The 13626-nt window shown below is 51.0% G+C and overlaps 1 protein-coding gene across 1 annotated transcript; it reads right to left on the bottom strand.

The window, feature by feature from the left end:
* Positions 1-1292: 1292 nt before the first annotated feature.
* On the bottom strand, positions 1293-12111 carry LOC119805754 (mucin-17-like; the record flags this gene model as incomplete). Its single annotated transcript, XM_038317592.2, has 11 exons — positions 1293-1334; positions 1531-1607; positions 2674-2768; positions 2907-3068; positions 4707-4869; positions 5024-5098; positions 6055-6209; positions 7049-7107; positions 7424-7545; positions 9635-9829; positions 11937-12111. Coding segments are annotated over 11 exons (1320 nt in total), but the record flags the coding sequence as incomplete, so codon positions are not given.
* Positions 12112-13626: the final 1515 nt, after the last annotated feature.

The raw sequence follows: 13626 nt of genomic DNA, 5'->3' as shown, positions 1-13626 counted from the left end.
CTGAGTCTGGGATTAAAGGTGTGCACCACCACTGCCTGGCCCTTTAATTACTTCTTTTGTGCATGTATATGTATGCATTGTGTGCACACATGTGTCACAGTACATATGTGAAGATCAGAGCACAATTTGTGGGAGTTGATTCTCCCTTTCTATCAGGTCTGGCATGACAGAAAATACCTCTACCCATTGAACTATCTTGCCAGTTTTCTGCCTCTTAACTTGGCTTCTGGGGATTTGAACTCAGGTCTTTATGCTTGCCCCAAAAGTGTTTTTATCCACTGAGAAATCTCTCTAGCCCCTAAAGAACTTGATTCTCTTTCTGCCTTGTGTGTGTGAACAAATGTGGTCCTGAGTCATGGCATTCTCCAGAGATCAGCAAGTTAAGCTGGGGGTGGATCGGGGTGGTATCTTTCTTGGGTGAAGGTATTCCCTCTCTTGGGACTGAGGGCTGAATTACATTCTGGAGGGAAGAGGAGGACAGAGAGCCCAGGAGATGTGGCCCAGGAGCCGGTATAATGTGGCAAGTAGAGAAAGTTTTAGAATCTGTAAAACTTGCAAATAATTTGCTGTGGTTGCTTTTAGTTATTGTAAACGTACATGGGGGTTAGCGCCATGGCTGTGTTCACTTCTCAGTACCAAATACAGGCTCACAATAGCCTGTTCCTCCAGCCCAGAGGATCTGGTGCCCTCTTCTGGCCATCACTGGCAATTGCACACGTTCACGCACATACAGATACACACACGCATAATTAAAAGCAAAAATAAATCTTAAAAAAATTATATAATTTTATTTACATAGGAAAAATTAGAATTCACCAAAAAAAGCCGTAATTAACCCGATCTCAGAAAGAAACTTAAAGCTAAGCATGACCTTGTAAAGACAGATGGTCTATATTTAAAACAGTGTTGTCCGTGGGAATGGAATGCCATCTTTCTCGGAAGAGTGTTTGAAAATGGTAAAATTCAGTCCAGCGTCTAAGCAATCATCACAGCAAAGGGCACGCGGGCACTGTCCTTGGTGCTGAACCAGACTTGGGCGTTTTGGGAGGCCCCGCCTGCGGTGGCGACAGAAGCTCCGGCTGTAGCTCTGGCTGTAGCTCCGGCTGTAGCTCCGCTGTGGTTTCCACACTGCGGCCGCTCCGGTGTTCGCTCTTTCTAACTACAGGGTCTATTTCCCAACAAGTCCCCACGGGGAATTCTCAGTGGAGGACGTGTTCCAACATGCTTGACCCAGTGGGGCTCTCCTCAGTCCTCAGCTCCGTGGATCCATGCGAAGCCGCTGCTGTGCGTGTCTACAGTGACGTCATGACTACCTGGGGCCTCTGGATCTGGATCTGAAAGGAGGAACAGAAGTGGGTGAGGGCCGAGCACAGGAGAAACCTAGTTTCGGAAACACTTAAGACTTGGGTCCACAACCCTGCAACTATTCAGGCCCAAAATCAGAGTTAGGGGTTGGGGTCCTACCAGGTAGAAGGGATGATGGAGGGCTTAGGGCACCGGAGGTGGGTGGTTCATCCGGATCATTCTTACCTTTTCTTCAGGGTTTATATTGCGTAAGGCGTCAAAGTTGCTGTACACAGAGCCCAAGTTGATGTAGTCTTCTCGTTCTAAGGGAGGAAGAAGCCCAAGGAGATGGGGTTAGAAAGACAAGCAATCACCAGTTCCTTGAGCCCCAATGATAGGGAGGGTGTTCGTTCCATACCCAGGGAACAAAAGCCAACGGGAATGTGGTAGACTGCGTGAATCAATTGCTCCCCAATAGCTCTCTGGGTTCATCACTTTAAAGCTATAGTCAGGTGTGTGGGTGTGGGTGTGTGCCTGTGATAATAGCACTCAACAGGCAGAGGCAGGAGGATGACAAGTTTGAGGGCAGTATGGGGTATAGAGAGAGACCGTGTCTCAAGAATGATGTAGAGGGGCTGGAGAGATGGCTCAGAGGTTAAGAGCATTGCCTGCTTTTCCAAAGGTCCTGAGTTCAATTCCCAGCAACCACATGGTGGCTCACAACCATCTGTAATGAGGTCTGGTGCCCTCTTCTGGCTTGTAGGCATACACACAGACAGAATATTGTATACATAATAATAAAAAAAGAATGATGGGTTTGAATTCACAGATCCACTTCCTTCGGCCTCCCAAGCCAGAATTAAAGGTCTCCACTACCAGGCCTGTCATTGTTTGCTTTTTTGAGACAGGGTCTCACGTGTCTCAGGCTGGCCTCAACTTCACAATGTAGTCAAGGATGGGGTAACACAGGCGCATGACCACATGTGATTTATGTGGTACCAGAGATCAAAACCAGGGCTTCCTACATCCTAAGCAAGCCCTCCACCCACTGACTCACATCCCCAGTCCCATTTCTAGAAATTATAATGTTTGCATTTAACAAACTACACTGCTAACCTCTTTGCTGAGTTGTAAGTCTCTTCGTGATGGGCATACTCTATATCCCCAGAGGCATAGTTTTATGGTCTAGAGAAACGTACACCGTCAACTGGCTCCGAGCTTTCCCTAGTGTGTTGCTCCACTACCCATGTTGTATCTCACCCAGGTTCTAGGCAAGCTTTTGAAGGTGGCACCGAGTGCTCAGGGATGGCAGATGACCCGGGTACCTTTCTCGGGGCTCCTATGTCTCCCACCCTATCTGAGTCTGAGCTCCGCAGAGATTGCCCATACCTTCGTTGTGGTCAAAGCCGACGTTGTGGAAGGCGCCAGGAGTTCTGCCTTCCTCTTCATTCCACTTTTGCATCTGAGTCACTCTGGAACGTTCCCTGTTGGTGGAAAACACCAGAGGACGCAGTGAAGGCTACAGAGTAGAGACAACGGCCTGGCCCGGGATGAGCTACATCCCCAGAGAGAACATGGAGAGGAGGATTGGGATGGCGAAGGAAGGGGCGCCAGCCGCTTACCTTTGCGCCTCTCTTCTGTAGCGGAAGGAGAACACGGCCAGGATAACGAGGATCACCAGCAGCACGGCCACCCCGGCTCCCACGAGCCCGTAGACCAGGCTCTTCTGGATGCCCCATTCGCAAGTCTCCCCGCTGTACCAGTGAGTGTCTGTGGTCAGGCAGCTGGCAAGAGGAAAGAGAGTCAGTCCCGCTCTGGCCTCGCGGGTACCCACTGCCCACTGAGAGGTGCGCGTTTGAAGAGAGCGCTGAGGACGAACCTTGGCGCCTGTGGGGGCAGAGGCCAGCCTCGGGCCCCGTCTGTCTGTTTTTTGGAGGCCAGGTCTTTACGTGGTTGCAGTGGTTGAGTGAAAAGTGGTCCCCCCCCACCCCCAGTGTTGGAACATTTGGCCCGCATTTGGTGGTGCTGTTTGGGGAGGGTGCGGGACTTTTAAGAAGTGGAGCCTCAGCCGGGCGGTGGTGGCGCATGCCTTTAATCCCAGCACTCGGGAGGCAGAGGCAGGCGGATCTCTGAGTTCGAGGCCAGCCTGGTCTACAAGAGCTAGTTCCAGGACAGGCTCTAGAAACTACAGGGAAACCCTGTCTCGAAAAAAAAAAAAAAAAGAAGTGGAGCCTCGCTAGAGGAAGTACGTCTCAAAGTGGGCTTTGGGGGATTATGGTCTCTCCCCATTTCCAGATTGCACCACAGCTTCCTTCTGCTCTGGTCACCTGCTGCCTTCCTCAGCATTCTGAGGCTCCGCCCCCGAACCATAACCCAAAATAAAACGCTCTTCCATAATTGCTTTTGGTCATGGCGTTTTATCACAACCGCAAAAAAAAAAAAAAAAACCATAATTAATAGACTGGTGTGTAGCTTGTGTACCTCGTGCATGCAATACCCACAGAAACCAGAAGAGGGCGTCTTATTCCCCAGAACTGGAGTTAAGAGTTGTGAGCCGCCAGGTGGGAGCCAAGTCCTCTTCCAGAGCAGCAGGCGCCCGTGACTTCCGAGACATCTGTCTAGCCTATGCCTGGCGTTTACACGGGCGCTGGGGATCCGAACTCAGGTCCTCACCATCTTCCTAACCCTTCCTAGTCCCCCGCTTTGAGACAGAGCCTCTCAGGGTAGCCTGACTGACTGGAGCCTCTGCCTCCCAAGTGCTGGGTATCACAGACACGACCGCCACCCTCAGGGTTCCGTTTGCAATGCCCTTCTTGGTTTTCCTATGCTATGAGTAGGCTGTACCGGCTCCCTGACCCCATGGGGACACATACAGCTTTCTTTATGTATTTCAAATAGCAGGAGACATTTTTTTAAAATTATAAAAATTACATTTATTCTCTCTCTCTCTCTCTCTCTCTCTCTTTCTCTCTCTCTCTCTCTCTCTCTGTGTGTGTGTGTGTGTGTGTGTGTGTGCCGTGGAGGTCAGAGGGCAACTTGCAAATGTCGGTTCTCTCCTTCTTCCACGTGGATCCCAGATATTGAACTCAACTCATCAGGCTTAGCGGCAAGCCCTTTACCCACTGAGACACCTCTCGGGATGTGGGGCGCACGTTCTTTCTCTGCAAAGGCAGTCCTGCATTCTCTGCTAGACTGGGAGCCTCCTGAAGCTGGAGCGTCCACCGCTCATTCTGTCTTGAAGCTTCTACTGACCTGACCCACCTTCGTTGACTCTGGACTTGGCCATGCGTGTCCCTTTAACCCTGCGACCTGATTCTTTCACAGCCGTGTACTCTCAAGAGGTGCAGCGCGTTATATATAATAATCTCATGGCCTTGGCCTCCAGGAGAGGAGCCACCCCACGGGCAAAGTGCGGTACTCACAGACACTGGGGGCCACTCCGCTGCAGCTGGCACTTGCCATAGTGGCAGTCCAAGGAGGCTTTGTACCCCGCCGAGCAGGCCGTGATACAGCGCCACTTTTCGTCCTTTTGTTCCGCGAAGACATACTGCTTATACTCCTCCCCAGCCTCCTCCCAGCATTTCTCTGAGGGGGACGTGGAAAAACAGCTAAGAATCAGGAGGCCCGGCTCCTCCCTGCCGGGCTCCTCCCTGCCCCGTCCTCTCTGCCTGGCTCCTCCTCCCGGCCCGGCTCCTCTACCTTCCTGAACCTTTTCCAGAACTGCTCACACAATACTTACCTTCAGGAGTGACGACGTCTGAAATGTTAATGCTTTGCACTTGGGTGTCATTTGCGTTGAAACACAGTAAGAACGCTGTGGAGGAAACACATACCGCCCACCCGTTATTACAGAGACTCCTGTGTGGGAGGGGGAAGGAGCCAGACAGCGCAGTGTGAAGGGTTTCCTTAGGCACCTGTGTTTGGACACTGTCTGGGGAGGTTGTGGAAACTTTCAGGCACGGGGCTTCCCTGGGTCAAAGTAGGAGCTGGGCTAGAAGGCTGTAGACTACTCTGCTTTCACCCGAGCCTTCTGCTTTGAGGGCTTTTTTTGTTGTTGTTTTGTTTTAAAGAAAGGGTCTCACTGTGTGAATTGTCCTGGAATTTAATATGTGACTAGGTTGGCCTCCAATTCACAGAGATCTGCCTGCCTGAGGCCCCAAGGTCTGTGTTTAAAGACATATGCCACCACTAGGCCAGAAACAGCAGACAGCAGGCATCTGCCACCACAGGGCTGCCTGCCCATCCAGGGGAGGCTGTATCCCCACAAGTCAGGAAACCAAAAAAATCCTTCCACTTTGGCCTTGTTTCTGACAGGTTTGACAACAGCCCTTTAACTAGTGGGCGTGGAAGCTGGAAGTTGCAGCAGTGGGGCTGGGGGTTGCCAGGCTTCCAGCTCTCTGATGGGCCCCACTCACTGGGTCCTGTGGCTCAGAGGGTCTCAGAGGGTCCACAGCCCCTCTGCCAGGATCCCGACACGGCTCACTGGGTTTAGAAGACACGCTATACAGCCAGTCACGTGTTGCCCCATCCGTCCCAAATCCCCTTGCTGTTGACGCTCTGTAGGGATTCTCTGTCTCTGCACTGCTCCCTGCCCTCCCCCCCAACAAGGCTTTTCCCCCAGTGTGACGGGAGTGACAAGCTGAACACAGATCCCAGTGACCCACAACCTCCACTTGCCTTCCTTCCCTAAACCTCACCTTCCCCAGGGTCAAAAGTCAGGGGAATTAAGGAGCCACCCCCTGAGAGCCCTTCCCTCCAGGAGAGCCTTACCTGTACAGTTATTATTAGTGCCGCTTATTTGAACCATGGTGGCATTTTTGATTGTTTCCTGCACATTATTTTTGATTTCCTGAAACTTGGTTGTATAATTTTTGGTGTACTGGGCCTTCAGGATGACATCATAATCCACCACAATACTGCCGTTCCTGGGGAGATAGGGGTGGTACCCTTGAGCATCCTCCTATGGTCACCCCTGCTGCTCATCTTTGACATCCCTTGCCTCCTCTATACTCCTGGGAGGAATTCCAGGCAAGAGGATTGAAGTACAGAGAAAGATTTTATCAGGAAAGACAGAGACAGAGGGAGAGAGGGAGATGAGAGAGACAGACACGCGGAGAGAAACAGACAGACACACGCACATACACATACATGTATCAGGGAGCACTGGAGAGATAGCTCAGTTAGTTAATGAAGTCTCTGATGTATAAACACAGAATTCATGCGGTCAGGTAAAAGTTGGATGTCATGACATACATCTGTAACCCTGGCACCAGGGAGAGCAGAGGCTGGTGGATCGCTTGATCTCCTGTGAGCCTAGCTGAATTGATGAGCCCCTGGCTAAGTGAGAGACCTGGTTACTAAAAATAGGGTGGAGAGAGAGATTGAGGAAGACACCCGATGTGGGCCTCCGGCTTCCACATCTATTCACACACATGTACCTATACACACACACAGAGATGGAGGCACATGTGTGTCTCTGAGCATGCACACACACACACACACACACACACACACACACACACAATTTGAATAGGCAGAGAGATAGCTGAGACTTCCAACCAGAAAAAGACACCACCCTTGGTCTCAGACTTCCCGCCACCAGAGCTGTGAGCATATAGAGATTTCTGTTGTTCGAGCCACAACCACTGGCGTTCCCGCGCAGCACCCACTGTGGGCTAACACAGGTAGCCCCCCAATGGCCTCTGTAATCAGGACTGTTGTTCCCACACAAAAGACCTTCTTCCTGCCCGACCCAGGTGCTCACCTCAGCTCTTTGATGAAAACCCCGTCATACTCAGGAATTCCAGCATAAATCACCGCCATCTGAAAGGCAAGGGGCCAATGTGTCATCCTGGAAGTCCCACCTGGGGGACTTTCTGTGGGATAGCAGTACTCCCCAGTGCTCATCCCAACTGCTAGCAACCCGGAGATCAAATGGAGAGCCCCTCGCCAGAGACCAGGCCTGTTCTGTACCCTCTTGCTGCTCCCCAGCAAGCCTTGCTTCCCATCCCCACCTGCCCCGGCTAGCTGAGAAGCACACACATTTAACAACTCAGTTGCCATCTTAACCCCTCCCTCCAGATTCCTCCGGGTGGTGGGGGTGGGGGTGGGATGGGGCTGCGTGGTCTCCTGGGGTTACCTGTTCGGAGAATGTCTTATTGAAGTTCTTGAACTCCTTGGATTCCCGGTTATTTAGCTCTTTGCTGAAGTTTTGGCTGGTCACTCTGACAGTCACTTCCACGGTGGCAGAGACTGTGGACTCTAAGAGGACAGACAGAAGCACCGACCACTGAGAGATCCGTACCAAAGAAATCCCGATCCCCGGAAGCCCCACCCTGGATGCGGGGAGGAGGAGCATACATATTCCTTAGGGCTTAGAGTTACATCCTGGTAAATCGATCGTATATTGTACATTTCATAAATGAAACCTGTATTTAAGCTGGGCATTCATCTGGGTCGCAACTCTGGTAGTTACATCAAAGCTTAGCAAGATCAAAGCTTGGGTTTTGCCACCAGCAACACACACACACACACACACACACACACACACACACACACGCGCGCACAGCATTCACACACACAGCATTTGATCCGTCTAACCTACAGCACACTCCTGTTCAACCCCACAGCCAGCTCTGAAAGGTCAGATGATCATTTTTTCCCTTTTCTTTTCTTTTTCTTGTCACACCCAGTCTGATGGCTTTTCTGTGTGTCCATGTGTCTGCCTGTGGGAGCTACACCTCAGCCTTTTGAGAGAGGGTAGTTCCACACGCCACCAGCCCAGGAGAAGACCCATGTTCAAGATCTGAAGTAGGATTTCCACAGAGCAGCTATTGCTTTTCCAGCGTGGGAAAGTCAAGCAATTCTGGCTGTGGGCGGCTGTGCACCTGCAGCCGCGCGGTGAGGCCGGAGGACGGCATCAGCTGCCGCTATGCCGCCACCATCTTTGTTTTGGGGATAGGATCTCTCAGTGGATGGGAAATGAACGAGCTGGTCAGCTAGCGCCAGGAGTCTGCTCGGCTCTGCCTCCCCCACAACCAGGGTCACAAACGTGCACAACCACACCCCTCTTTTTTCTACACAGGTCTTAGGGATTGAACTCAGGCCCTCATGCTTGTCAAGGCAAGTGTTTTACCAACCAAGCTGCCCTCCAGTCCGGAGTAAGGCACTACGACTCCAACATGGTAAGCGGGGGACCGCCCCTCTGCAACCATGGTGTAGTTAATTAGCTTGGGCTTTTCAAAGATTTATTTATTATGTATACAGTGTTCTGTCTGCATGTGTGCCTGCAGGCCAGAAGGGGCATCAGATCCCCTGGAGTTGGAGTTACAGATGACTGAGCTGCCATGTGGGTGCTGGGAATTGAACCTGGGTCCTTTGCAAGAGCAGCCTCGGAGGCATCTCTCCAGCCCCCATGTATTTCTTATATGTGTACCGTGTGCGTGTGTGTGTGTGTGTGTGTGTGTGTGTGTGTGTGTAGATGTGGGAACCATGTGCACCTGCACCATGGAGGTCAACATCGAGTGTCTCTCTTCGTCGATTTCCATCTTAATTTTTGAGACAGGGTCTCTCGTGGGACCTGGAACTCACCAGGTTGGGTACACTGGCTGGCCGGTGAGCTCCATTGCTCTCTGTCCTCCCCCCATTTGGGATTATGGGTGCGCAGTGCCACACCCAGCTTTTTAATTGGGTGTCGAGCACCAAACAGTTCTTCCTGCTCCTGTGACAAGCACGTTACCAGCTGAGGTGTCTCTCCGGCCCTTGATTCCTTCTGTTCGTGTTATATTTCATTTTTATTTGTGTGTGGAGGGGGCCGCATGCGTGGAGGTCAGAGGCCAGCGTGTGGGAGTCAGTTTTCTCCTTCCACCATGTAGGTTCCTGGACTTGAACTCTTGTCTTCAGACTTGGTGGCAAGAGCCATCTTGCCTGCCTCTGTTTCACTTTCTTTCTTTTTTTTTTTTTAATTTAGATTTTTTTAAAACACTTTCATCACCAGGTAAACGTAAAATATGGGGTGACCAGAGTGATGGTTCCGAGATCAACGGTGTGTATCGCTTTTGTGGGAAACTGGAGTTCAGTTCCCAGCAGCCCAGCCAGGCAGTCATAATCACCGTAACTCAAGTTCTAGGCGGTCCAACTCTCTCTTCTGCCCTCTGTGGGTGCCCACACATGCGGCACATGCATACGTGCACACCCCCTTCCACGTGCTCACACACATAAATAAATCTTTAAAAACATATGGGCCATAAGAGGTAGGCAAGGACAGGTGCTGCCAGGAGATTTCTATGCTGGGCACTGGGGAGGGAGAGCCCCGCCTCCATCTGTCGTGTGACTGAATTTTCACACTCACCTATCTCGATGCTCTCTACCACATCCTCACACCGGGGTCCGTGGAAGAGGCTGGTGCACTGACATTTGAGGCCGTCCCACGTCCCTCCGTTCTGACAGATGACAATCGGAACATGATTCTGACAGCGATCCCCCGAGAAGCCATTGGGGCAAAGGCAGACCATCCCTGTCCAGGATCCTCCATTCAGACAGATCTCTGCAAGAGACAAAGCCAAGGTCTAGTACACATCGGTGTAGCATGCCACACTCGACGTGTCCCAGACGCTGCTGCCCCTCACTCCTCTCCTTGCTTTCTTCTTTTTCCTTCCTTCGTTATTCTGTCTTTTCCTTCTCTCCTTTTTCATCGTCTTCTTTTTCCCTGCCTCCCTAATTTTCCAAGATGGTTTCTCACTATACAGCGTAGGCTGGCTTTGAACAGGCTTCAGCCTCCCGAGTCCTGGGATTAGAGGCCAGGAATGTACCACTATGTCTGGTGAAATCGGGCATTCGGACAAGACCCTACATTCACAGGACAGAGAAGCAATGTGGACAGAGTCCTATCCAAGCGCCCAGAGAGCTTGATCTGACCCTGAGTCCAGCTCCTATCGGGTCATCTCACAGGCACAGAAGAGAAAGCAAATGGGAAGGAACGGCATTATATGAAAAACAGAGACAGAGACAGGGTGAATCCGGGGCCGCTGACCAGTGCTGAGTCCACCAAGGGTGAAAATAGGCATCAACTTGCCCCTCCATGCCCAGGGAGAGTCTGGGGTGCTGTACTGGGCTGTTATGACTGTTTATAACTTCTGCTAGTCAGAGACAGAGAGCTCGACAGAGACGTGGTAGGATTGGCAGCAGCTACTCATAACTCCCCATGACCTGTGCAGCTCGACTTCAAATAGTTCAAATTCTCATTGTCATATGTATTTATTAAATGCAGTGTGTGTGTGTGTGTGTGTGTGTGTGTGTGTGTGTAGGCCGGATGCTGGGTCGAGTGTCTTTCTCAACTGCTCTCCACCGTTTAGGTTTAGGTCATGACTCACTGACTCTGGAGCCCCCTGATTTCACGAGCCTTGCTGGCCAGTGAGCCTCAGGGATCCTCCCGTGTCTCCTCAGATTTTACACGGGTTCTGGAGATCTGGGCTCAGGTCCATCTCCTTCCATAGCTGGCGCTGCACTGACTAAGCCATCTCCCCAAACCATTTATTCACTCAGCTTTAGGATCTCTCTCTCTCTCCCTCCCTCCCCCCCCTCTCCCTCCCTCACTCCCTCCCTCCCTCCCTCTCTCTGTAATATATTGTCAGAACTAGGCTGGGCTGTACTATATAACCCTGGTTGTCCTCAAATTATCACTTTTCTGGCTTTGGATTGCTGAGTCCATGGATTACAGGCTCCAGCCACGATGTTCAACGTCACTTCATGTATTTGATCATTTATTTAGTAAACTATTGAATACGTAGGAGGTCCTTTCTCACTGTAGGAGGGCAACTGGAAAGAATACCTTACACTGTGAACTGCACACTTCACACAAAGTACAAATGACAAGAGATTATAATAGAACAAGAGTAGACAGCAAGGAGAGAAAGTGCAAGAAAGCACATCACATCGAAACCAGACACAACACAAGGAAGAGAGGGAGCACCCGGCTCCGGCAGACCCACTTCTGCAGGGTGAGAGGGGACAGAATCGAGTCAAACTATTGATAAGAAAGCAAATAAGACATGTGTGATTGCCAGTGGCAAACAAGTCTTGAAAAACAAAGAAAACAACTGGCCCTGAATACAGAAGTGTCAATGACTAAATGTTGTGGAGGGAAAAAAATAGAGATTTAAAGACATCATTGAACGTTTTTACAAAGGGAATGACCCAGAGAGACAAATAAAGAAACAAGAAAAAGATAAAAAAATAATGTGCAAAGATGAAGGGGAAAATTGTGCCCTGCTGTAGCAGATGAAGGATACTAGGATAGAAGCAGGAAGAAGCCAAGAAAAAAAGTTAACAATCTATGATAGAGAGATAAAGATTGAAAAGAAATAACTAAGCACTAGAAGTGTGCCAATATAGAAGAAGAAAATAGAAATGGAAAAAAGACAAAAGAGTGAGGGACAAAAAAAGATATATAAAATGACATACACAGGGGCAGAATTGAAATACAGGAAACAGAAAGGATAAAGAAAAGAGAAAAATAATTAAAAACAGGTTTCAGGGAAGAAGGTCGGGAGAGAAATGTGAAAACCAAGGAGAAAAACATTCAAAAAACACAAAGCAAAAACTAAAAAAAAAAACGTAAAAAGAGAGAAGAGAAGGAATGTAAAAAAACTTACCCACGGAGGTGGTGACGACGGTGGTGGTAGTAGGTTTAGTACTGGTGGTGGTAACAGTAGTGGTGGTGGTAACAGTAGTGGTGGGGGTCACAGTGGTGGTGGGAGTCACAGTGGTGGTGGGGGTCACAGTGGTGGTGGGGGTCACAGTGGTGGTGGGGGTCACAGTGGTAGTGACATGAGGAGGACTGGTAACATTAAAGGTAGAGACTACAGCTGGAGAAGTGGTGACTTCACCAGGAGGAGTGGAGACTTCACCAGGAGGAGTGGTGAATTCACCAGGAGGAGTGGAGACTTCACCAGGAGGAGTGGAGACTTCACCAGGAGGAGTGGTGACTTCACCAGGAGGAGTGGAGACTTCACCAGGAGGAGTGCTGACTTCACCAGGAGGAGTGGAGACTTCACCAGGAGGAGTGGTGACTTCACCAGGAGGAGTGGAGACTTCACCAGGAGGAGTGCTGACTTCAACAGGAGGAGTGGAGACTTCACCAAGAGGAGTGGAGACTTCACCAGGAGCAGTGGTGCTGACTTCACCAGGAGGAGTGGTGACTTCACCAGGAGGAGTGGAGACGTCACCAGGAGGAGTGGAGACTTCACCAGGAGCAGTGGTGCTGACATCACCAGGAGGAGTGGAGACTTCACCAGAAGGAGTGGACAGTTCACCAGGAGGAGTGGAGACTTCACCAGGAGCAGTGGTGCTGACTTCACCAGGAGGAGTGGAGACTTCACCAGGAGGAGTGGTGCTGACTTCACCAGGAGGAGTGGAGACTTCACCAGGAGGAGTGGAGACTTCACCAGGAGGAGTGGAGACTTCACCAGGCAGAGTTGAGACTTCACCAGGAGCAGTGGTGCTGACTTCACCAGGAGGAGTGGTGACTTCACCAGGAGGAGTGGAGACGTCACCAGGAGGAGTGGAGACTTCACCAGAAGGAGTGGAGACTTCACCAGGAGGTAGTGTGAGACTTCACCAGGAGGAGTAGGAGACTTCACCAGAGGAGTGGAGACGTTCACCAGGAGGAAGTGGGAGACTTCCACCAGAGAGTGGGAGGACTTCACCAGGAGGAGTGGAGACTTCACCAGGAGGAGTGGAGACTTCACCAGGAGGAGTGGAGACTTCACCAGGAGGAGTGGAGACTTCACCAGGAGGAGTAGGAGACGTCACCAGGAGGAGTGGAGACTTCACCAGGAGCAGTGGTGCTGACATCACCAGGAGCAGTGGTGCTGACTTCACCAGGATGAGTGGAGACTTCACCAGGGGGAGTGGTGCTGACATCACCAGGAGCAGTGGTGCTGACTTCACCAGGAGGAGTGGAGACTTCACCAGGAGGAGTGGAGACGTCACCAGGAGGAGTGGAGACTTCACCAGGAGGAGTGGAAACTTCACCAGGAGCAGTGGTGCTGACATCACCAGGAGGAGTGGAGACGTCACCAGGAGGAGTGGAGACTTCACCAGGAGCAGTAGTGCTGACATCACCAGGAGGAGTGGAGACTTCACCAGAAGGAGTGGAGAGTTCACCAGGAGGAGTGGAGACTTCACCAGGAGCAGTGGTGCTGACTTCACCAGGAGGAGTGGAGACTTCACCAGGAGGAGTGGAGACGTCACCAGGAGGAGTGGAGACTTCACCAGGAGGAGTGGAGACTTCACCAGGAGGAGTGGAGACTTCACCAGGAGCAGTGGTGCTGACTTCACCAG

Source organism: Arvicola amphibius, unplaced genomic scaffold (assembly GCF_903992535.2).
Source record: "Arvicola amphibius unplaced genomic scaffold, mArvAmp1.2, whole genome shotgun sequence".
Taxonomy (NCBI): Eukaryota; Metazoa; Chordata; class Mammalia; order Rodentia; family Cricetidae; genus Arvicola; species Arvicola amphibius.
The sequence above is the reverse complement of the archived record's forward strand: the minus strand, read 5'-3'. Positions and strand labels throughout refer to the sequence as shown.